The sequence below is a fragment of the Carettochelys insculpta genome, chromosome 3, assembly GCF_033958435.1.
Source record: "Carettochelys insculpta isolate YL-2023 chromosome 3, ASM3395843v1, whole genome shotgun sequence".
NCBI classification, from domain to species: Eukaryota; Metazoa; Chordata; order Testudines; family Carettochelyidae; genus Carettochelys; species Carettochelys insculpta.
In genome coordinates this window covers 95291365-95315009 of record NC_134139.1, presented here as the reverse complement: position 1 = coordinate 95315009, position 23645 = coordinate 95291365, and the positions used below count along the sequence as shown (strand labels likewise).

Below are 23645 nucleotides of genomic sequence, written 5' to 3'. Positions count from 1 at the left end.
AAATGTTTTGCTCAGAGCTATTTAATATTAGTTAGTCTGGAATCTTCAACAATTATAAAGTTATTACTCTACTGCCGGTTAGAAAGAGCTGAGGGTGCACAAAATGAGCACTTTATTGCATTTCTTATCAAAATCCTCAACCACTGCTTCCCAGAGAAAAACCAATGGGCCGTGCACTCACAGTTATGACAGAAAGCTTCATCAGATCCATCAGGGCATTGCTCCACTCCATCACACGCAAATGTGATGTCAATGCAGCAGCCATCATCACAGATAAATTGGTAGCGAGAACACACTCCTGCACAGCCTGTGGTAGAACAATTCTCAAATTAAAAGAAGGGACAGAAGCCGAAATACAAGCTACCAAACGTAAAGAGGTGTTAATATTTTAATGTCACAGCAAAGCGCAAGAAACACAACAGGTAAAATAAAATGCTGCACAAAAAGGAGACTGAAGCAGCAGTTCCAGGTTCAACACGTTGACCAGAGGTGAAAGGAAGTCAGTGCTCCTGAGCACCACTCCTAGTAACAAAGAGCTGGCCAGCTGGGGAGCTCAGCTGCAGCAGGAGGTGCAGCACACTGCCAGCCCAGCTCCCCGGGCTTCCTGCAGGCTGCTGCAGGTGAAAGGGCCAGCTGGGAGCATGTGCCCAACCTCCAACTGGGACTGCTCCATCCCCAAGCTCTGCCTCACGGGGCCCTATCGGGGGGGAGGGGGGAGAAGCTCCCCCAGCCCCAGATTTGTACAGGATGCTGCTTTTCTCTGCTCCCTTTCCATCAGGAAGCAAGGGGAAATTGCATAGTTTGCTGCAAAGAGCTGTGCACTTTTCTCTTGCTCCCTCACAGGGACAGGAAGGGGAAGAGCAAGCAGCCCTGATACAAATTAGGGGAGGGGGAAGCTTCAGCCTCCCCTGACTCTCTTTATCCTGCTCTGCACTTCTGCTCCTTTCAGTGAGCCAGTCTGGGACACTTTCTAACTGAAAAAATACAGAGGCAGACTTGGGGCTAGCTAGTGCTGCTGTTATTCAGAAGGGCTGTGACCACACTTGGCCAAAACTTCTAAATGGTCATTTGCATGGCCATTTCATAGATTACTAATGAGGCGCTGAATTGAATATTCAGTGCCTCGTTAGCATTAGGACGCTTCCGGCCGCAGCGCTTAGAAAGTGCCGCTTTCGAATGCCTGTGGCTCAGCAGAGCTACATGGGGGGGGTCCTTTTCGAAAGGACCCCGCACATTTCGAAATCCCCTTAGTCCTGTCAGCAGAGGGGAATAAGCGGATTTCTAAATCTGCAGGGTCCTTTTGAAAAGGACCCCGGTGCAGCCGCGCTGAGCCGCACAGTCAAAAGCAGCGCTTTCGAAGTGCCGCAGCCGGAAGTGTGCTAGTGCTAATGAGGCACTGAATATTCAATTCAGCACCTGATTAGTAATCGTCAAAATGGCCATTTGCATGGCCATTTCAAAGTTTTGGCTAAGTGTGGCCACAGCCAAGATGTTTTAAGCTGCTTCTGAGCCGTTCTGCACTCAAACAGCAGAGGGAGCACCAAATTGGCTAGAAAAGTCAGCAGTTGGCTTTCTTCCTCTTGGCTCTGCACAGCTACTCTGAATGGTGGGAATCACTTTCATAATTGGCTACCTATTTCCTGTCTATGAATGTACATTATTTTACACGTGCACACACACGTATTCTAATTTTGGTTTGAGAGCTGCCTGCTTTCCTTCGTGTTGCATTTTGTCAAACCTGATCAAAGGACTAATGAAGGACATATCCTGCATGCTTTATTCATATCAGTAGCTCCAGTAATTTCAAGTGTAGAATGTATATGAGCAGCCTAGAGCCAATGATAGTGCAAATGACCTTTACTGGAAAGCATTGGATTGCTGCCTTCCTCGATATTTAGATTAATCTGGTAAAGAGAATGTCTCTCTGGGCACTTCAGCATTGCTGTTAAATACTAAAGGCTCTCCTGCAACACATTTTGATATTGTAATTTTCAAATGTTTACAAATCACTTCTGAAAAAGTACTCCCAATGCTGGCATGTTTCTTTGGTTTGTAAAATGCTATCAACTCCAGCGTTTGATTAAGACTAGAAGAGCAGACCAGTCCACAGGAACAACTCAAACTAACATTTATTACACTGCAGTACTCCATAACAAAGCTACAGGGAAAATTTGGCACGATATACAGTCAGCTAAAAAACATGCCAGGAAATAACATATTTTACAGTGTTTCATGCTAAAATCACCATAGACCTAGGATGAACAAAGTGAGGTGCGAGCCCCCCTCAGCGGGGTGTGAAATTTTGTCAAGGGAGTGGGCACAGCTGCTGGGTCTCAGGCTCATATATCTAATTAAAAATGTTTAAATATGTAACTTTTAGTGTATGTGTATTCACATTTATACACCAATTAATAAAGTTTTCACACTCTACATACTTATTTTCTTACACATGCTGAAAGGTGGGTTATTTCTCATATGAACATAACTGAAATTTCCATTGATTTGGATTACATTACACAGGTTGGAGGGGCCCTACTAATTGCAGGGACGAAAAGTGGGGCCCAACGTAAAAACTTTGCTCATCCCTGCCGTAGACTCTCTGCTTGCATTAAGGAAATCTGCTAGTGTAACCACATCACTGTCAGCAGAGTTCCAATCAAACACCCAAAGTAAAGTGCTACATTGGTACAGCTTATTCTGGTAACACTCAAAGTATGCTCTACCAATGTAAGTCCAGCTTTGCACCTTAATTGTAGTTACACAGATGCAAATTTCCTTCACATAGAACAAGACTTTTACTAAAAATGAGAACTTCAAGAATTAATGTTCTGCTCATCATTCATTCCACTTGCTCCCTCTTCCCCAGTCTCAGGTTCAGGACTTGAAAATACATAGCCACTTTTTAGCCAATTTCAGTTTCCATTCATGCTGTAGCACAATGTTGCAATAACTGGGTTGTAAACATTTCAGTAGAAGTTTAAAGGCATTTAAAAGAACCAAACCAAACCTGCTTTAGTTTGACTAGCAATTCACAAAGAATTTTTTATCATCCTCAGTCGGCAGATCTTACACTTGTTAATTGCTTCTTAGAGGTCTTTCACTAAAGCATAAGCCCTGCCCGTTCTAGTGATCATGCATTAAATGTACATCACATGTCTGACGTATATGGCAATACTGAAGCTAGGTTTTGCTTGCCCTTCCCTGCAGGTTCATCTGCAATGAAGAGATTAATTAATCGAACAGGTAGTAGAATGGCTTTCTTTCCCTGTTCCAAAAGTTTTTAACCCTTTCCCCATTTTAAATAGAAATACAAAAAGAAAGTGATTATTAAATACAAAATAACATTATGTTATAAATGTGCATTCCCATCTATCCCAAGAGACTTTTTAGATATGCCAGCTAGTAGCAGTCACCAGTAGCCAGTGATTTCACCCATTTTCTCACCTAATGCAGAGTGAACCATTGGAAGAATGGTCACAGAGATGTTGTCTGAGCTCTTTTGACCAATAGTGTCTGTCACAGTCAGCTGGAAAATGTATACATCTTCTTTCAAATGAGAGAGCTTCAATGTTCCTGGCTGTGGCACCTGAGCAAAAGACAAGATCCAGAAAGTTGTTTTTTTGAAATGTTAGTCCTCCTGTACCATTACCTGACACAGATACATTAACAAGATCAGACCAGTCATAAATTTCTACAAATAGTTGAAACATTTCTGTATGTTGCTTCTCAAGGAGAATAAATATTTCTCTTTCAAGTCAGGCCAGATCAATCAAACATAGCTAACTCATAACATTTAGAACAGCTGATGCCTTCTACTTGAAAATGCCAAGCGTTTAGCTTTCATGCACTAGTCTTAGTAGAAATTCTCTATGCTCAGTTATCAGGTGTTGCAGCTGTGGATGTCAAGAAAACTGAAAGCTATGTGAACATCTAAAGTATCTCCTAGAATGATGGATGAAATCCAATTTGGAAGCTTATATTACCTCATCCTTCAACTGTAAAATATGTGTAGCTTCAATTTGGCTAGACAACTGGTCCAGAATATTTAAAGAGCTTAATGCTGCTAATGTACATTTTAGAAAGAGCTTCCCAAACTACATCTGTAGCCTACATTTGTCTCACAATATGCAGTGACACCTAAAAGAAAGAGTGTATAGAGGCTATCTAAACCTCCCAGAAAAGTAAGCTAATATTAATGTGTAGCTAGCAATTGTTTGATGTGGTCAGGGGAATACCTGGTAAGCCTGAAGACTGATTTTTATGACACAAAATTTGCTTTATTCTTTACATCGTTATTCCAGAAAGAGTCAGTTTGAGGTAGGCATGTGGTATGAAAACTGTGAGACCAAACTGGTAAAATCTGGCAAAATGTATAAGCATCTGAAAACTACATTTAATAGTGAAAAGTGTGGGCAACATGAATAGTAGGGAGTGCTATATCTCCCACCTACATTAAGACGATATATTAAATATTAAAATAATCTCTGCATACAATATACATTCCTGTAAGACAAGTAATTTTGATGGTAAATGGCTTTCCTTCTCCCACCACGAAACCACTTTTCTAATAAATGAAACACTGAATTATGTTAGAATGAAATACAATTTAATTCACAAATTTGTGTTCTACTGAGAGAAGATAAAATTTAAAATTTCCTAAGAGACTTTCCTGGGTTTCTCAATAATTCTTAATTTTTGTTTTAAAGACCATTTTAAAAAATTCAGAACCACCAAGTTGTCTTCCAGTGAATTTAGCACTATTCATCAAAAAACCCCAAAACAAAAACAAAACATATTCTTTCTTCTCATGTACAGCTGTCATATGAGTGTGATAATCTGGCTGCTCTCTGAGGAACAATATGAGCAGTAACACAGCAATTAAAATAGCTCATTTTGGTTACAAAAATAGCTGTTAATAAACCAAGATTTGGCAAGAGGCAGCAGCTTAAAGAATGCACATTTTCATTAGGCCATAAAATTTGTGCAACTGATAATCTAATGATTTTCGTAATTCCCCTGAAACTTCTTCCAGATAATGCTTTCATGCTACTCATAAATGTTTTATCCCATTAGAATTCAGCTTTCTGCCTTCATAAAATTGCCCTATATTTGTGTCCTAAAATTCTACTAGATTTCCTGTTTAAGCTAATTTTTTCTAACAATGCTACATACTGAACTAGTGGTCTTATTTTGAAGAAATAGGACAAAACAGTACAGCTGCCTGTACACTAGCAAGTTCTTTTGAAATATTTTTCAAAAGAAGGGGCTCTTTCAAAATATCCAGTGGAGCGTCTACACACAAAATGCATGCTTTCAAAATTCAATTGAAAGAATGTGACACTCCTCTCAGAAGTGCTCATCCACACCCCATTTCAGGAAGAGCGCCTTCTTTTGAAAGAAAACAGGTTTAGATACTCTGTGGGCCCTTTTTTTTCAAAAGAGCAGCCTGCATGACACCGATTTTTCAATCCCTGGCCTCTTCTTCTGAGGGGAGGTTCTGTGGACACTCTCTTTAGAAAGGGCAGATCATTCTTTTGATCTGCTTTTTTATGTATGGACACACACTTTCAAAAGAAGTTCTTTTGTAAGAGATATTCCAGAAGGAGTCCTTTTGAAAGATCACTGCAGTGTAGACATAGCCTGCTAGTTAAACCTCTCTAATTTGGCACCCTCAGCACCAGAGAGGATTTTCTGAACCACTGGAGGTCAATATTGTCTAGCAGCATTACCAACACTTACTGGTTACTGGGCTCTTAGATGACATACAGGGATAAATTACAGCTAAATAACAGCACAGGACACTGAGAGCCAGGATTGGTGGCTGGAAACAAATTTTATGGTGCCACAGGAAACTTGGCCACACCCAAGATAAGTGGCCATCTAGCTAACTAAAATCATGCCAGATTATGGATGTTGCCGGATGAGAGAGCTTCAACTTGTACTAAAAGCACAGGGCCAGTACTACAGGTCATACTCCCTTGACCATTCTCATTTTTAGCCTTGGAGATTTTCTATTTCTTTCTGAACATGTGCAGTGAGAGCAGAAGTAATACAAGCTTCCCCTCCTGTTCACAACACTCATGAACAGAAAAGACAACTCTAAGGACAGTCTTATTTTCATGCTGGGTCAGTCCCTGCATTCTGTTAAGACTACCAGCAAAGACTCTAGTTACTGTCATCTCAGATAGTGCATTTTGCAATGTGGCTACAAATCCCCCATGGAGCTCCTCTGAAGCTACCAACGCTTTCATAAAGAGATTCATCAGATGAGTGACTTTTGGTCATTAATGTTCTGGGCTAAATTCATACTGGAGAACCACAGGTGAAAAGCTTTAACTTCCTGTTACAAATTCTTTGAGCTATCAACACCCTCAAGATTTCTTTAAATTTCAGAAGCCTGCTTTTTTCACTCACACGATGGGCAGGTCTGCACAGCAAAGTTATTTTGAAATAACAGCCTTTATTTCGAAATAACCATCCTAGTGGCTACACCATAGGTTCCCAAACTGGAAGGCATGTCCCCACAGGGGGAATGTGAAGAAATTCCAAGGGGGCATGAGGCAGCCTAGCTGCCCCGTCAATCCTCCCTCCCCAAGGAAGAGCCCACACTGACATTACCTCCTGCAAAAATGGAGGTAGCTGCAGCTTCCTGCAGTGTTGGGGGGAAATCCTACAGCTGCATGCCAGGTCTGGGGTCTCAGGAAGCGCATATGCTGCTGCTTCTCCCCAGACAGCCAACGCATTTGCTGAAAAGCTGGGTCTGTCGCGGGCTGGCAACTTCTACTTGCTGCCTTCCTGCCCACCTCGGGAGCAGCCCTGTGTCCACACCAACTGTTCCTCACTCCCCATGGCAGCTACACGCTGCCTGGGGTTGGAGCTGGTGATTTTCTCTTTTTCCCCCCATCAGAAAAAATGGTTTGTATTACTGGTCATTAGTTAGACTGGGTTTCACAAAATCTTGTTCCCACTGTTTTTAACAAGTAGTTGTTCCTTACGTGAGTCATTTGTTTGAGCAGTAGGTGTCTGCAGCTGAAGAACCATAATAATTATTAAACATTTGCCAAGCCTCCTCCCAAGCCCACAGCTGTCAGTCTTTCCCAAGAAAACACCACAGTTATTATACAGAAGTAGACTAGTCACAGCTAGTTCTCAATAACACTAAGTTAGTCAACACAAGGGGAAACTCCAATGATGCAAATTTGATATACATGCCCTCCTTACAGAAAAAGTGATGTAATCAGAGATAAAAGGACAGTTGGAAGGAACATCCGTGCACCATACTGACAACTGGCTGTGGTTTAGCCTCCTGGAGCCATTCGCAGCTGGTGTAGCTCTGCGCAGTGATCTTGCCCTGAGCACAGCCAGCACCAGTGGAGTGCAAATGTAAGCTTTAAGCCACCTTTGCATATATCGCCCCGACCTGAAATTTCTGCACATCTGCTGCCTCCAGAGTCTGACCCGTTGTTCTTCAATTAACATTAGTGCTTCAAAGTGTATGTAAACACAAAATACAATAAGTAATGCATTTACAAAATAATTTCCAAGGCTTCTATCCACATCAGGATCTGGCAGTGGAATTTCATTGCAGGTAGAAAGGATGTTTATCTGTGTTCTGTAGCCAGACTAACACTTGATTGAATAGGTCTCATAATACATTTACAACACAACTGGAAATTGTAGAGGAAAAGGAATTTTAATCTTAACCTTAACCTCAAGGTTTTAACTGAGTTAAGGAACAAGGTTAAAATCCTGTTAAAATATGTCCACACTGCCTACTGCAACAGTGTGATAGGTGGATAACGGCAAGCCAGTGGAAGCTCTACTAAAGGTACATCTACACTTTGACCCATAGCTGCGATTTTCACCTCAGGTAGACACTCCCACACCATCTCTGATCCACTAAGTCTGCTAAAAATAGTAGTCAGCCACCCCAGGTACTTAAGGTCCCAGGGAGGACTGCACTTCACGTGCCTAGCTCAGAGGTCGGCAACCAAAATAGCAAGAAGAATAATTTTTTTAAATCTGGAGAAAAACATCAATAATTCAAGAGCTGCAATGCATGTGAATAGGAGACTGTTCCTTAACTGTACTTTTTGTAAACCTATTTTAAGAACAGTACACACACGATGATTTATAATGCGATACACGCTTACTGGAGGACATTCACAAACTTTTTACATGTTCTATTTCCTTTAAGTGTGTGTTTGTACTACTGTGTTCCTGACTTGCCCTCCCGAACGCTCTCCCTCTGTGGAGGACCCTGGGGGAGTTATGCAACCTTTCAAGATTACATTTCATTTGCTATTTGGATCTGTTGTTCACTTTTGGGCTTTTAGACGTTCACCATTTATTGAAAACCATCAGGAGGCTTTTTTTTTTTTTTTTTTTTAAACTTTGCAATTATAGCATCAGGAGCAACAAAGAAGTCCTTAAAGAGCCACACACAGCTCTGGAGCCACAGATTGCAGACCCTGGTTTAGCTCATCCTGCCTGCCTTCAGCTACACTTCTATGTTTAGCTTTAGCTCAGTCAGAGCTAGTACAAGTATGTCTGCCTGATCTGGAAATTACACCGCCACCTCCAAACGTAGATGTCCCCAGAGGCAGATAATGTGAGAAAGAGAACCTGAATTTCAGAGCTAGACTATGCTCGCGGTGGCTCATATCACAACATCCACACCTATTTTTAATGTACTAGCTAAAGCAAAGCTAGCACAAAGCTCTCCTCCTGATCTGTGAGGTGCACTCCCAGCTGAAGAGTAGGCACACCTTAAGAGAACCTGTACTGAAACTGCTCAACAAAATGTACAGCAATGCTGTAATGAAAGTGATTAGCACAACATCAAGAAGGAAAGAGATATTAGTTACAAACACCTTAAATTTTTGTTTACATAGCACTAACAGTTAACTAGCTAACTGACCACTAGTAAAAATAGCTAATGTTACATAGTTCTAAAGGAAAACATATTTAGATAAGCACGGCAAATATTTGAGGAATGAATTAGAATGTTTTTGAATAGCTGCAGCTGAATTGTAATCTTGGCAAGGGGTTATGCACACAAGTCCAGTTAACTATTAGTGTAGTGTACCTAACTCCCCACATACTGTCATTGAAATTCAATTTTTATGCCTGCCATGTTTATGAGGACTCAAGAGTCAAAGGCCATTCAAATTTAAAGGACTTTCAATTATAAAAACTTAGTGAATAAAGAAAAATATCAAGATTTCAAAAAACACTTTAAAATTTCCCCACAGAAAAGGAAATACAGGTTTATGTAACATGCCAGCGAGGCCTAGAGTGACACGGGTATATCACAGTGACACTAAAAATCAGGCCTCACATAAAGTATTTTTGGCACAATGCCTCTTTAGTAATTTAAATAATAAAAAATAGCATGTAATCTATAGGATACTTCACTAATTGTGACTGCAAAAATGGACTTTCCAAAATGTGTGTTAAATTTTCAATCTGAAGGTTTGTTTGTTTATGCTTTTATAAATTGCCTAGAGTACCCAAAGTTTCAGCTAGGCATTGAAACATAAAAGGACATCTTATAGTTACAAAAATGACAAGTACCCCAAAAATTAATAAAACACGTACAAAGGGACAAGTTGTACAAAATGTGGAATATCTTTTTTACTTTGACACCAGTTATCTACTCACCAATCCCACATACCAAACATGTTAAGCACATCACACTTTGCAGAAGGTGCTCTGTACCATAAGTCTGTTATGAAAAAAACTTCTTGAATATTCCCAGTGGTGACAATTAAGCATCATCATACAGTAACGAATACTTAGTAATACTCTGGACTAGGTACATGCATGAAAGGTTAAGTCATGACTCATAGTTTTGGAAGATTTATACAAACAAAAAAATCTACTTTGAAAATGAACAAATTTGTGTAGTGTCCCCTTGGGCAAAAGCAATTTAAAATTTCTTACAAGTACTGTCCTATTGCAACTTGGGTCCTGCCACCTCTTTAAATAGCCCCCTGCCAGTTTTGCTGCAGCTCAGCCAGTTCTTGCCAATGTTGCGCACAAGGGTGCATTCTCCCACTTTCACCTCTGATCCTAACTTGATCACAAATAACATGAGTGTGAATAGACTGACATTAAACATTTACATTTACAACTGAATTAAATACAATTATTAGCCAAATAACTCATCTTTGCATGTAATGTTCTATGTACCTTTATATCAACCGATGAGTCACCTTGCAGCAAAGTCCACTCATATTGTATGATTCCATGGTCATCTAAGCTTTCTCGGCCATCCAAAATCACCCAGTCTACTGGTGACTGCAACACAATATCTTCTCCTGCCTTGCTGTGTGGTGGCTGGTCGTTTTCTTTAAAATAACAAAAGAGTTTAGTTATTCATCAAAGGAAACAGAATTGTTCATATCTAACTCAAAAATAAACATTCTGCGTAGGACATTGAATTATCACTCTACTTTTCTCTTATTTGAAAAAGACATAAAAAAAGCTTTCAGCACATATTGGCCGTGTTTACACTAGCCCCAAACTTCGAAATGGCCATGCAAATGGCCATTTTGAAGTTTACTAATGAAATGCTGAAATACATATTCAGCGCTTCATTAGCATGCAGGCGGCCGTGGCACTTCAAAACTGACGCGGCTCGTCCCGACGGGGCTTCTTTTCAAAAGGACCCCAGCTACTTCGAAGTCCCCTTATTCCCATCTGCTCACAGGAATAAGGGGACTTCAAAGTAGGTGGGGTCCTTTCGAAAAGGAGCCCCGTCTGGACGAGCCATGCGGAGGCAAGCCATGTCAATTTCGAAGTGCTGTGGCCGCCCACGTGCTAATGAGGTGCTGAATATTTCAGCGCTTCATTAGTAAACTTCAAAATCCGAAGTTTGGGGTTAGTGTAGACATAGCCATTGTGTTTTCTGTCCTTCATAATGAGTTCCTGTGCTTGGTCAGAATTAAATCAGTTTAGTACCCTCATGTCTATTATTTGAACATGCTCTGTTGGAAGTTTATGATTGCAAACACTCCAAATTCAGAACACACGCTGAAGGAAAAAAATATCCATGGAAGTTCTCCAAAAGCAAAGCTTTAATTAATTCTCTGTCCCACATGCACACACAAGCTTTTAATACAGCACTTACAAAGTAAACTGATGCCCTACCGTTCCGTGAAAAAAAATTTGATGCTAGCGATATTTTCCTTCTAAAATATTAAATATGCAATTATGTATTGAAAATATTAAGATATTTGAATAGTATTTAGATTGTAGGCATATTAATATATGCAACACATTCATAATAGTATAGTTATTTGACTCATGCTGAAACAGAAATCGATTTGGATTGTTTCGGCACATGTCGTGTTCAGAGAAATCACTTGATGCTGCATCTGATATGAGGATCCAACTCTCCAGCACTGTTCCTAATATTAAGAGGATTTGTGCTCAGAATATGCAGAAGCACTCTTTCTATTAAAAAAAAACTGTCAAATGTTACTTATCTTTTCCAGTAGTTTTCTGTAAAAATAACAAATTTATAAAAGCACAAAATTTAAAAACATTTTTCCAAACCTAATTTGTTTTGCATTTCTTTTTCATAAAAATGTTTAAGCTTTAAGGAAGGACAGTCCTTTTTTGAGCAATACTGTCCTTTCTATTTTTGTACAAAAGAACAACACTAACCATCCCTCTTTTGCCTTTAATATTGATTTTTGGGTTTATACTAATTTTTAATTTTTGTACTTAATTAGAGGGCTGCTAACCTTCCTCTTATCAGAAGGACATTAGTTGTTCATTTGGATGATTTTGTCTTGTTATTTTTTGTTCTTTGTAAAATACAAGACATCAAAACTCCTAGCTCTTTAAAATCACCTTTTGAGTCTTAAACACAGCAATTTTTCAGTATGAAGCTGTTCATCCCGACCCTTGACAAGCATGTATGTGTTCCGTAAATACATTCCAAGCCCAAAAGCGTTCTGTGGCTAAATTAGTTTGGGAAACACTGCTCTGTAAACATAGAATATTTACAAAATTTTGCTGTCAACCTCTAACCAACCTGTACCAAAACAAAACAAAATAGCAGAAATGCAGTACTTTAAAGACTAACAAAATGATTTATTCCATCAGGATCTGAAGAAATGGGTCTGTCCCACGAAAGCTCATCACTGAATAACTCATTTTGTTAGTCTTTAAAGTGCTACATTTCTTCTGTTTTATTTTGTTTCAGTACAGGTTGGTTAGAGGTTGATATCAAAATTCTCCAAATATTCTATGTTAGGGCTTTAAAGTGCTACTTTTCTGCTGTTTCTTTTGTTGGAACACAGACTAAAAGGGTACTGTTACTATTCAACCTGTACTGAGCGTGTGGAAACAATTTTCACAGGCCTGTAACTTTGAAAATCCACCCAAATTAAGCCAAGGAAAAGCATATCCCTGACACCAAAGCAACCTCGTGCCAAGTGCCAAATCCCTACTCTAATGAACGAACACAATAAACAATTGTAGGAATTTTTGAACATTTACAAACAGTGCAATCATATTTTTCCTTAATCTCATTCACAACAACAGCTGAACCATTTTTGCTGACTTTTTCAAAATAAACTCAGCCTGAGTTAGACAGACAACACAAAAAAATTCAGCCCAAATGGCTTAAGATTGTCAAAGTAACAAACAACTGAAAACAAGGAAGAGTCAGGCACAATCTAGACCTGTGGAAAATGAATACAAAATGTCATGATTCTCATTTGATAGCAGTTTACACTAACACTGCATAATTGTAAATGATGCCAACGCACAAGGAAGAGTAGAATCAAGTTCATAGAGCTCATTTCAACTTCTGTTTTCAACCTTTATTAAATTTAACATCAATATTATTATGCTGATTTTATAATTTAACATTCTCAAACGGCAGAACTGTCTGACTGCAGGAAAAGGAGTTACAGTCTAGGAAACCACCACTCCCTTTTCCACAGAAAACAGCAGATTTAAGCAGATCTCCTTTCTCCTGTTTCTTTCACAAACTTGGAGCGTCACCAATAAAACTGTTAGGTGGCACTGGGATGGCATCTGAATGGAGGCTTTGTTGTAATAAGATCATTCTATTAAAAGCTGTCAGTTTCCCTGAATATTAATTTTCCTACTTTTTATCAGTAACATGAACCACTGAAGAAACTTAACTTGCTGGTCAGGTATTCAGGGTCCTTTTTCCTTCCTAAGATGTGAAATGTTTTAAAGATAATAGTACTACCAAAGACAAAAAGGGCAATCCCTTCTTCCAATGAATATTATTTTCTTTCTAACATATCAGTAAGAAGGCTTGAGGGTTCAGATTCAAGACTGTATTACACTCGTCCTATTTTAATATAAAACCATCGGGTCAATGGAGTTACATTAGCATTCAGCTGGAGCAACACAGTATGGAGAATCTGTAGCTTAATATACTGTGATATTGTACTAGGGGAAAACAGAGAGCCTAGTGTAAGTCTTCTGACTTCAGTGAAATTACCCCAGGGACACCACTGAACTGAAAAACCTAAATCTGCCAACAGGTGTTCTCAGAATTATAAGTACAACTTGGGTTCAGATTACTGAAAATTACTCAAAGGATTTAACAGTGAAATGTTAGAGAGCACTATGTTTTGGGATTATAAAAGATGCTATGTTTTAAAATCATCTTTTAAATATATTTCAAGAAAATAAAAAAGTAGGTAAAATAAGATTTCATGTGCTATGAACTCACAACTCAGCAAAGAACGGAAAGAGGTAAAGTGTGATTCTAGAATGAGGAAAAATCTTGAAATGTAAATCCCATTATCCTAAAGCCAGTGACTGCATGACATGTAAGAGAGATGGCTTCATTTTCATGTTCACATTAACTTTCAGATGAATATTTCAATTTAATTCAAGAATGAAAGGACAGTATCATATTAGAGCTCAGTATAACTTAATCTTCAGGGTTTTTTTCCATGGTGTATGTTGTGGCTGACAGACATCTGAATAAATGACCTTTCTGCCTCACAGCTCTGCTCCAACTCCCACTTAATTGCACTAAGCAGTTATATCCTATTTATGAGATCACAGCCAAACCACAGAGAAGCAGATTGGTAAAACCTAGACTCTGATCACCTCAGAGGTTTGGACCAGAGACAAATTCCTATCCTCGTTCTAAAATCATGAGAAAAAAAAAGGTGTGAGAAAGATCAGGTATCATAGGTCTAATTTTTCTCTCAGGCTACGTCTACACATGCCCCTTCCTTTTGGAAGGGGCATATAAATGAAGCGGGTCGAATATGCTAATGACGTGCTGATATGACCATTCAGTGCCTCATTCGCACAATGGCCGCCACCCGGAGCACTGAAAATGCTGCTTTCAAATTGCAAACTAGCCATGTAAACCCCGATTTCAAAAGCACTCTTCTTCCCATGAGAGCAAACACAGGCCAGACATTACTTGTACAAGATTTTGTGTCAGTGAGTTTAAGATTCTTCTTATTTGGACATCCTAGTGTGGAGAAAATATAAAAACATAACTGGCAAAGAGCATAAAATGGAAGTAAATTTACCTATTTTTATTATTGCCATTAAAATTGCGATAAGCATTAAAATTACCTTTTTAGCAAGACTGTAGACAGATTTTAATAGAAAAAATTTAAAACAAGTTAGTTATATAACAAAACTACAATAATTATAGTTTGGAGCATTCACTGTTCAATATTCATTGGCTTCACTCAAGTTGTTGTGGCATAAAACTGGTACAACAAACAGGAAAATCAGAGCCAAAGTCTCTGCCCCAAGAGGCTGTCCTACTGGGCAAACCGTGTTAGGCTGTGTTTACACTAGCATGTTTGATGGCAAAATTTTGGGGTATGAAAAAGCATATCCCTGACCAGAGTTTCCTGTAGGCTGAGCGCTTGCGCATCAGTGTGGGCATGGATTAATTATACCAGCAAGAGAATCTTTCCTGCCAGCACAGGGAGGCTACACAGGAGAAACTGTATAGTAACAGAGAGAAAGCCGTGCTAGTCTATATACTATCAAAACACAAAAGCAGTCCAGTAGCACTTTAAAGACTAACAGAATAATTTATTAGGTGATGAACTTTCGTGGGACAGACCCACTTCTTCTGGTATGGCTATGATCCGAAGAAGTGGTTCTGTCCCTCGAAATCTTATCACCTAATAAATTATTCTGTTAGTCTTTAAAGTACTACTGGACTGCCCTTTTTTTTTTTTTTTTTAGGAGAAATTGTAGTGATGCAGCTTTGCCCCTGTAAGATGCACAGTGCACATACAGCCCTAAATATTTTCTGAGTGTACTTCATTCACACCAACTAAGTAGGTGTTTCATGTCACTGAAAAGTCATGTTACTCAACCATGTGTACACTAAGGCCACGCCTATACTACAGCAATCTTTCGAAAGATTATTTTCCAGAAGATCTCTTCCCACAGAGCATGTCCACACACAAAAAAAGGGGATCGAAACATCCTTTGACAGAGAGTGTTCACACGCACCATGGTCTTTGGAAAAAGGCCAGGGATTTTAAAAATCCAGTGTTATGGGGACTGCTCTTTCGAAAAAAGGGCCTGCAGAGCACCTACACATGCTTTTTAGAAAGAAGCTTTTGAAAGCAGGCACTATTCCTGATCCAGGAGTAGAAGAGGGCTTCCAGAAGAAGTGCCACTTTCTTTCGATTTAGAATGAAAAGCACATTTTGTATGTGGATGTTCTGTGTGTTCTTTTGAAAAAGGGCCTGATTTTCCAAAATACTTGTTAGTATAGACATGGCCTAAGTGTTTATTTGGATAAACATACTGAATTCCTTGTGTATAGGAAATATTTAAACTCTATCAAAAGATATGAAACAATAACTAAACGGATTGTCCTCTGAAATATTATTTTCTAATAACTGATAGCATTTTTAGAAGTTTAAACAATGAGTCAAAGAGCTTTGCTTCAGCTGTCAGGATTCCTGAAAAAAACAAGTCTCAAATATTGGGTTGACAGACAAGTTTTTTTCTAGATCTCCTATGGAAGCTGTTCCTTACCCTGAATTATTTCTGTTGCCTTTCCCTGTACCTTTTCCAAAGCCAATATATCACTTTCAGAAGGGGCAACAAGGTATGCATGCAGTATTCAATATGTGGGCTTGCCATAACTTTATATAGAAAAAACATGACATTTTCTGTCTTAATTATTCCTTTCCTAATGATTCCCAATAGTGTTAGTTTTTTAGATTGACACTGCATATTAAGCAGGTGTTTTCAGTGACCTCTGCACAATAATTCAAAGATTTCTTTCTTGACTGTTACCAGCTAATTTAGACCCATCATTTTGTATGTACAGTTGGGAATGGAATTATAATTTTCTATGTTAATTATTTTGCATTTTCAACATTTTCTATGACAACACTGTATTGCCCAATCACCCAGTTTTGTGAGATCCCTTTATAACTCTTTGCAGTCAGCTCTGGATTTAACTATCGTGAGTAATTTTGTATCATCTGCTAATTTTGCCACTTGACTGTTTACCTCTCTTTTAAGATGATTTGATCGTAAGTTGAACAGCACTGGTTCCAATGCAGACTATTCCCCCCTTCTTCCCCCCATCTCGGAAGTGGAGTACCTGGCAATATTTTCATTATCATGTATGGATCCTTCAACTATCTGAATGACAAGCTATTTGTTATCTTAATCATCCTGCCTCCCTCTGTTTATAAACAAACTCTCTGCCCCAAATGGAAATCTAGGAGCAGTACAAGCTGTTGCCGTTAAGAGCTGCATCTATAGCTAGGGCAAGCGCTTTAAACAGATCTCAAGTATGAAATACAAGGGTTCAAACTTCAGACAGGGGCTACAGCACTCCCTGCCCCCCTAATGGCACTGTGGACTGATCCCTCCATCAGACTGTTTGACATAGGGCACAAAACTGGCATGATTAGCCACCGCAGATGCACAGACAACAACATCCCCCATAAAATCATTAGAATAAAAGGGGAGCAGTTAGCTCCACCACCAGGAACTCTGCTGTTGCTCCGTGCAGTCCGGTTGTTCATTTATTAACCACCTTACTTTTAAAACAAGCCTCCTCTGAGTCCCCTGTTTATTTAATCCTGTTTATAAACGGAGAGAGAATTCTAATACAGAAAAAGCCGCCCTGGGAGCTTTTATTTCACACTCCCTTCCCAACAGACTGCCCAGCCCTCTGCTTATCAGACAACCACAGCTGGAATTGTGGGGAAAGCCTCTGGCCCTGTTGTCCCCGTCGACAGCCAGCCAAGGCCCAGACAGTGCTGCCAAGGTAAACTCTGTGGGACAGAGCCATGCTCTCCTCCCAGGTCTCGCACACCAGGATGCTGACGGGGGAGGGGGGGGACGAGGGCGGGCTGAGACCTGCTGTAATCCTAAAACTGTGCGGAGCTCAAGGGGCCACCTCCAGTCCGCCCTCCCCGCCCCCCAGCCTATCCCCCAAACCCTCCAGCCGCCTGAGGCCCCAGCCCCCGGGTGAGAGCAGCCCTAAATTCCGATCCCCGCCGGGCGGTGGCGCTAGCACGGCCACCCGCTTACCTTCGGCCTCCGGGAGGGCGGGCAGCGGGCTGGCGCGGGGCCCGGGGCCGGGCTGCTGGGTGGGGTTGGCGGGCCCCAGGCTGTAGCTGCTGTAGCCTCGGTGCGGGGCGAAGCGGCAGACGGCGCGGCCGCGGTAGGTGCAGTTGAAGAGGTAGCAGCTTAGCCCCGCCGGCTCGCCCGGGCCCCGGGCCCGCTGCACCACGGCCAGCGAGCAGCGCGGCTCGGCGCAGCAGGCCTCCAGGCACTGCCGCCAGCCCGCCTCGCCGGCCGGCGCCCGCAGGAAGGTGGCGCCCGCCGCCAGCGAGTCCTTGGTGCGGATGATGGCGTCCGGCCGTGCCGAGAAGGCGCCGCCCCGGCAGCGGCCCCCGCCGGGCTCGTCCGGCTGCAGCTGGCGGCGGAACTCCTCCAGCAGCGACTCCACGCCCGAGATCTGCGAGCGCAGCTCGGCCAGCGGCGCCGCCGCCGCCTCCCCGCCCGGGGCCCGACCGCACAGCGCCGCCACGAGCAGCAGCCGCAGCAGCCGCCAGGCCATGGCGGGGCGGGGCGAGGCGAGGCGAGGCGGGCCGGCCTGCCGCAGTCACCCGCCGGCGGGCAGGCCCGGGGCCGGGGCCGAGGCCGAGGCCGAGCCCGGGCCCGAGCGGCAGCGGGCTGCCTAGCGCGCTGGGGCGGGCTCCCCGGGGGCCGTGGCAGGAGGCGGCGGCATGGCCCAGCCCGGCCCGCCCGGGATGCGCGGGGAGGAGCCGGACGCAGCGGAATCAATCGGACCCGGCTCAGCACCAGCACCCGCGGACAGCTCCGGGAGCCCCGCACAGCCGCCGCGCCAGGGGCGGGGCCACATCATGCCCCGCCCCACTGGCTTCCCCGCCCCGCCTCTTCCCGCGTCGTTCCTACCACGCCCCTCCCCCCTTGCCCGCCTCTGAGCCTGTCCCCCGCCCCGCCCCGCCCCCTCCGACCATTGCCTCAGCACCCCCGGGGCCGGGGCTTTGCGGGCTGCGGAGCTTTCCCTCGCGTCACAGCCAGGCCTGGCCCGGGCGAGTCGAGCAGCGCAGCGTCTCGGGGCCGGTCGCTTCCTTCCTCCCTCTGTCGCCCTGCGAGCGGCGGGGATCTGCCTTTGCCGCGGGGAGAGCACTGCAGCGCCAGTAACTGCCCCCCTCAGACTTTCCCGCCCGTAGCAGATTTCGACATGACAAACACGCCGATCATAACCTGCTGTCTGTCCTAATTTGCTGCTGGTGCACATTGAGCTTGTCCGTCATAGACTAGGGCCTAAAGGTGATTAAAATGTCACTGTCTTCCCATCAAATACCATTGGCTTGAGTTAGTGAACCCTGTTAGCCAGAGCAACCTCCCAGTTTTACCGGATGGGGGTCGCTAAACTTTCCACCAAAGGCTAGTGCGGAAGCAGGTGTCTTTAATTTGAAATGATTTAGCCTCCCAATGTGTCCCCCGTACAGCCTAAAAGAGTTAGCTCAATATTAAAACTTCCCTGGTGGGTTGAATTTCCAGGAGGTTTGTTGACACACAAATTTGAATTCATAAGAACGAGGTTCAAAATCGAAGTTAGTCCATCCCAGAAGGCAGTAATTTTATACTGGCAGCAGGCTCACTGAGCATGCCCAGTTTGAGTGAGCATACACAGTATAGCCAGGGGGGCACATTCCAATGATTGGTGGTTGCAGACACTACACTGGCACCTCCCTCTCTAAGTGACTAGCCCATCTGCAGGGGCCTTGTGGTTGGAGGTGGGATTCAGCTTCCCCTCCTGTCCAAATCTTCCCTCTGCTGCCAGGTGGTCTGAGAAGTGCCACATGCAAGCTCAGGTGAGTGCGTGCCACCAGTGACTCCTTTGCCTCCCTTGCAGTGTGCTCTGAGAGCACCTGACCCTTCCTCACCTGCTCCTGCTATGGAATCCTTTTGGCAAACATTCTGTCGCCAGGCTGGCTTCCTTTGCTACAGATTCATACTCTCCTCTTCCAGTTCCTCCATCTTCCTTACTAAATAGCTCTGCTTCTCCAGTTTAATTGGAACACCACATGCATCATTCCAGCCACTTGTTGCCACCTTTAACTAGCCTCAGAAACCCTTCCATACTCCTGCCTCCACTTTGCCCTCTGCACAAGATCTTTTTTGTTTCATCTGTGAGAAAAATGACAAAATATATGACTGTCCCCATCCCTTCATGTGATCTCCCCTTCAGACTTCCCCTCCTACAACTCTGTCATCATTTTCCCCGTCACAGACACAGAAGTTTCTCATCTGCTCTACTCTTTTAACTAAATTTGTCCCAGTGATCGCATTCCAATTCATCTTCTAATCTTCCTCATAACCACTCTTATCTCCTTACCTTAGTCCTCTCATTTTCCTCTGCCTCTTTCCCCTTACGGTACAAGTATACTTCAGTTACTCCCACCTTAAAGAAATTCAACCTTGGCCAGAAGTATAGTCCTAAATCTGAAGGTACAGGAATGCCTGCCCCTTTCCCCCTGCTAACATGCCTAGCTGGGATTTGGGGTGTTGTTTCTAGCTGCCTAGGCCAATGGTTGTTAAATATACTTTCTCTGGCTCCCTTCCTTGTGTCTGTAGTTGTTTAAGTCCCCACCACCCACTATTACATATGGTGCTACCTTGCTAAGGCTGAGTGAAGAGCAGAGGCTGCTGGCTGACTGCCCAGCTCTGAAGGCAGTGCTCTGCTTGTAGCAGCACAGAGAAAAGAGAGGCTATATAAAATATTATATTGGTCCATATCACTTTTCATAGAAAATTTAGTGTTGTATTGCCACCTTGATTTCTGTGCTGCTGCTGCCATGCCAGGGCAGACAGCTAGAGCCCCACCACCTCTGGGTGCGAATAGAGGGGGTTGAGTCCATGCTGCCTCTTGGTGAGGGACTGAGGGAACGGGTAGGACAGAGAACCTGAGCAGTGGGGCTCCAGCTATCCCCTTTATCACTGTTTCTCGGATGTGCCAGGCGTGTCTGCATGAGCCCCAGTCACACGGGGCCAATTGTGCTCTTTTGCACCTCCCTTGACACATTTCTGCACTTTCTTTGGGAGGCTCACCCTCTGGTCCAAGCACATTTTTTGTGCGCGCTATAAACCTCTAATATGGACCCCCTTCCACACACATACCACAATTTGCATCCTGGTGATACCCCCACCCCCAGCCCTCCAGCCCCCAGTAAAACATACCCTTTCCCTGCCCATCCTGTAGTTTGAGAACTGCTGGCCTAGGCCTATCACAGGGCTCCCTGATTGCCTATGGGGAGGGCCTTACCTTTGTATAATACTCATTTCCTGTATCAGAGAGGGAGCCGTGTTAGTCTGTAGCTTCGAGAACAACAAGAAGTCTTGTGGCACCTTATAGACTAACATATTTTGGAGCATAAGCTTTTGTGGGCAAAGATCCACTCCATCAGATGCATCAGATGAAGCGGGTCTTTGCCCACAAAAGCTTATGCTCCAAAATATTTGTTACTCATTTCCTGGACACTACAGTACAAATCAAGGATGGCCTGATTGGTACCACACTCTACCAGAAACCCACTGATTGCTATACTTACCGACATGATCCTAGCTTCCATCCTGCACACACAACTAGATCCATTGTTTACAGTCAAGCCCTTAGGTACAATCGCATTTCCTCTGATCCTGCTGACAGAGACCGAAAACTACAAGATCTTTAACAAATATGCATAAACCTGAATTACCAACTAGAAGAAATAAAAAAAACAAATTGACAGGGCCAGACGAATACCCAGAGACCAGCTACTCCAAGATAGGCCCAAAAAAGCCAACAACAGAACACCACTGGTCATTACCTATAGCCTCCAACCCAAACCACTGCAACACATTATTAAAGAACTACCACCTATCCTTAATCAGGATGCCGCACTCCAGAAGGCCCTAGGTGACAGGCCTGTTCTTTCCTACAGACAACCTCCCAATCTTATGAGGATTCTTACCTACAACTGCAGTCTATACTGCAGGAACACCAGTCCTGGAACTTTTCCTTGCAACAAAGCCCGTTGCCAGCTTTGTCCACATATCTTTTCTGGAGATACCATCACTGGACCTAACCAGGTTATTCACAGAATCACAGGCACATTCTCATGTTCCTCAACTAACATCATATATGCCATCATGTGCCAACAATGCCCAGATGCTTTGTATATTGGACAGATTTCAAACTCTCTTAGACAAAGAGTTAATGGCCATAAAACAGACATAAAAACACTCCTGATCCACAAACTGGTCAGTCACCACTTTAATGGAGTGGCCATTCTGTTAATGACCTGAACGTTTGTGTCTTACTGAAGGGGAATTTTCACAACACTTTGGAATGAGAGACTGCTGAACTCTCTTTTATAGTCAGATTTGACACATTAACACGTGGTTTGAACCGGGATGGGAATTTTTTAGGTCATTATAGGGGTTCTTTTGCATTCTTGGCTCCCCCGCTTCTGCCACTCTACTCTCTGATTTGCTCACTTTGATAATGTTTTTCTGATTTGTCAACCTTGATTACTATTTTTGGTTCTCTGTGCCTTAGTGTGTTCTTGTATGGCTATGATCTGAAGAAGTGGGTTTGTCCCATGAAAGCTCATCACCTAATAAGTTATTTTGTTACTCTTGAAAGTGCTACGGGACTGCTTTTTTGTTTTACTCTGCTACTGTGATTGGTCTGCTGGGTCAGGCTAGACAGGATGTGATTCATTTGGGGGTATGGGCAATGACTGGTTTTCTGATGTGAATACTATGATTGTTGCAGGAGTTGGGGATAGCTACCACTGATTGGCCATCGGATTTGAAGGTGATGGGTGTCTGTGTGATCTGGCTCTCCGGATTTATTGGCTGGTTGCTTTGAAGAATGGTGGTTTGCTATATAGCTTTATCTAACATTGGGAGGTGGTCACTGATTCCTGGGGAATTCTTAAGTCACATGACCAGTAACCACACTGTTACCCCACTTCGGGGCACTTTGTGAAAGGTGATTGATGTGTGAGACCAAGACTGGCTTAATCAATTTCCATTTAGGCAGATTGCTGGGAACAGGACTCTGCCTACAGAATGGCTAGGTCCTTCCTTCTTGTTGAGCTGGGCTGTGGCTGGGTGAATTTAGCTGGGCTGCCCTCATTATCACCCATCCCTCAGCATCCTCATGTAAGTCCAAATACCTGTAACAGACACTGCCACCATACCTCTCTGACTCCCTACACCTCTCCCCTCAGCTTTCTCCCATGCCTCCTGCATCTTTGTGATTTTAGCTTGCTTATTACGTGCAGTTTGCCTCAGCTAAGACAGAGCACTGAACAGCATTTTGGCTTGACTACACCATTGCCTGGACCTTGCTTTCCTAAGTAGTTCACAAACTACTGTCTCATCTTCTTTCTCCCTTTCATCTCTAAGCCAACTGAAAGTGCTGTCTGCAATGGCTCACTAGACTTCCTCCCCTCCAGTTTCATTGTAGATCATCTCCAATCCAGCTTCCAGCTGCTGCACTCCACCAAGATTGCTATAATCAAAGTTGCTAAAGACTTCTTTCTAGGCAAAGCTTAGAACCAGTACTCTATCCTCTTTGACCTGGCAGGTCCCTTCAGCAAAGCGGATCATGCTCCTTTTCTTGACATCTTGTCATCTCTTTCCTCCTGGGCTTGCTCCTCTTCTCCTCTTCCTCTGTATCTCTCATTGGGTAATTTACTCCATGCACAAAAAATCCAACTCTTATCTTTGTGCTGGTGACTCACAGATCTATCTAGCAATTCCAGACCTGTCTCCTGTCCAAACTAAAATCTCAGCCTATATCTCTGACAAGTCCTCATGAATATCTAGCTGTCAGCTCCAGCTCAACATGGATAAAACAGAGCTTTTAATCTTTGCCCTTAAGACTTCTTTCCACATCCTTTTTCAATCACTGTCAACAGCCCCACCATCCCACCTGTCACTTGCAACTTGGAAGTTTTCTTCAACTCAGACCAATCTTTAGGGCCTCACATCCAGGCTACATCTACAGCTACATCTGGTAGATTGTCTTTTGCATAATATTGCTAAGATCTGGCCTTTCCTGTCCATCCACACTATTAGGATTCTCATCCAAG

General features: G+C 43.0%; 1 protein-coding gene across 3 annotated transcripts in view; it reads right to left on the bottom strand.

Annotated features, from left to right (window-relative positions):
- LRP11 (LDL receptor related protein 11) overlaps positions 1 to 18213 on the bottom strand; it is a 47088-nt gene extending 28875 nt beyond the window's left edge. For all 3 annotated transcript variants that reach the window (XM_074990395.1, XM_074990393.1, XM_074990394.1), the window contains exons 1-4: positions 17554 to 18213; positions 10195 to 10352; positions 3445 to 3586; positions 182 to 307 (exon numbers count right to left, since the gene is read on the bottom strand). In XM_074990395.1, coding sequence (XP_074846496.1) covers positions 182 to 307; positions 3445 to 3586; positions 10195 to 10352; positions 17554 to 18085 — 958 coding nt within the window. In that variant the 5' untranslated portion in view covers positions 18086 to 18213. The remainder of the gene's footprint in view (positions 1 to 181; positions 308 to 3444; positions 3587 to 10194; positions 10353 to 17553) is intronic.
- Positions 18214 to 23645: the final 5432 nt, after the last annotated feature.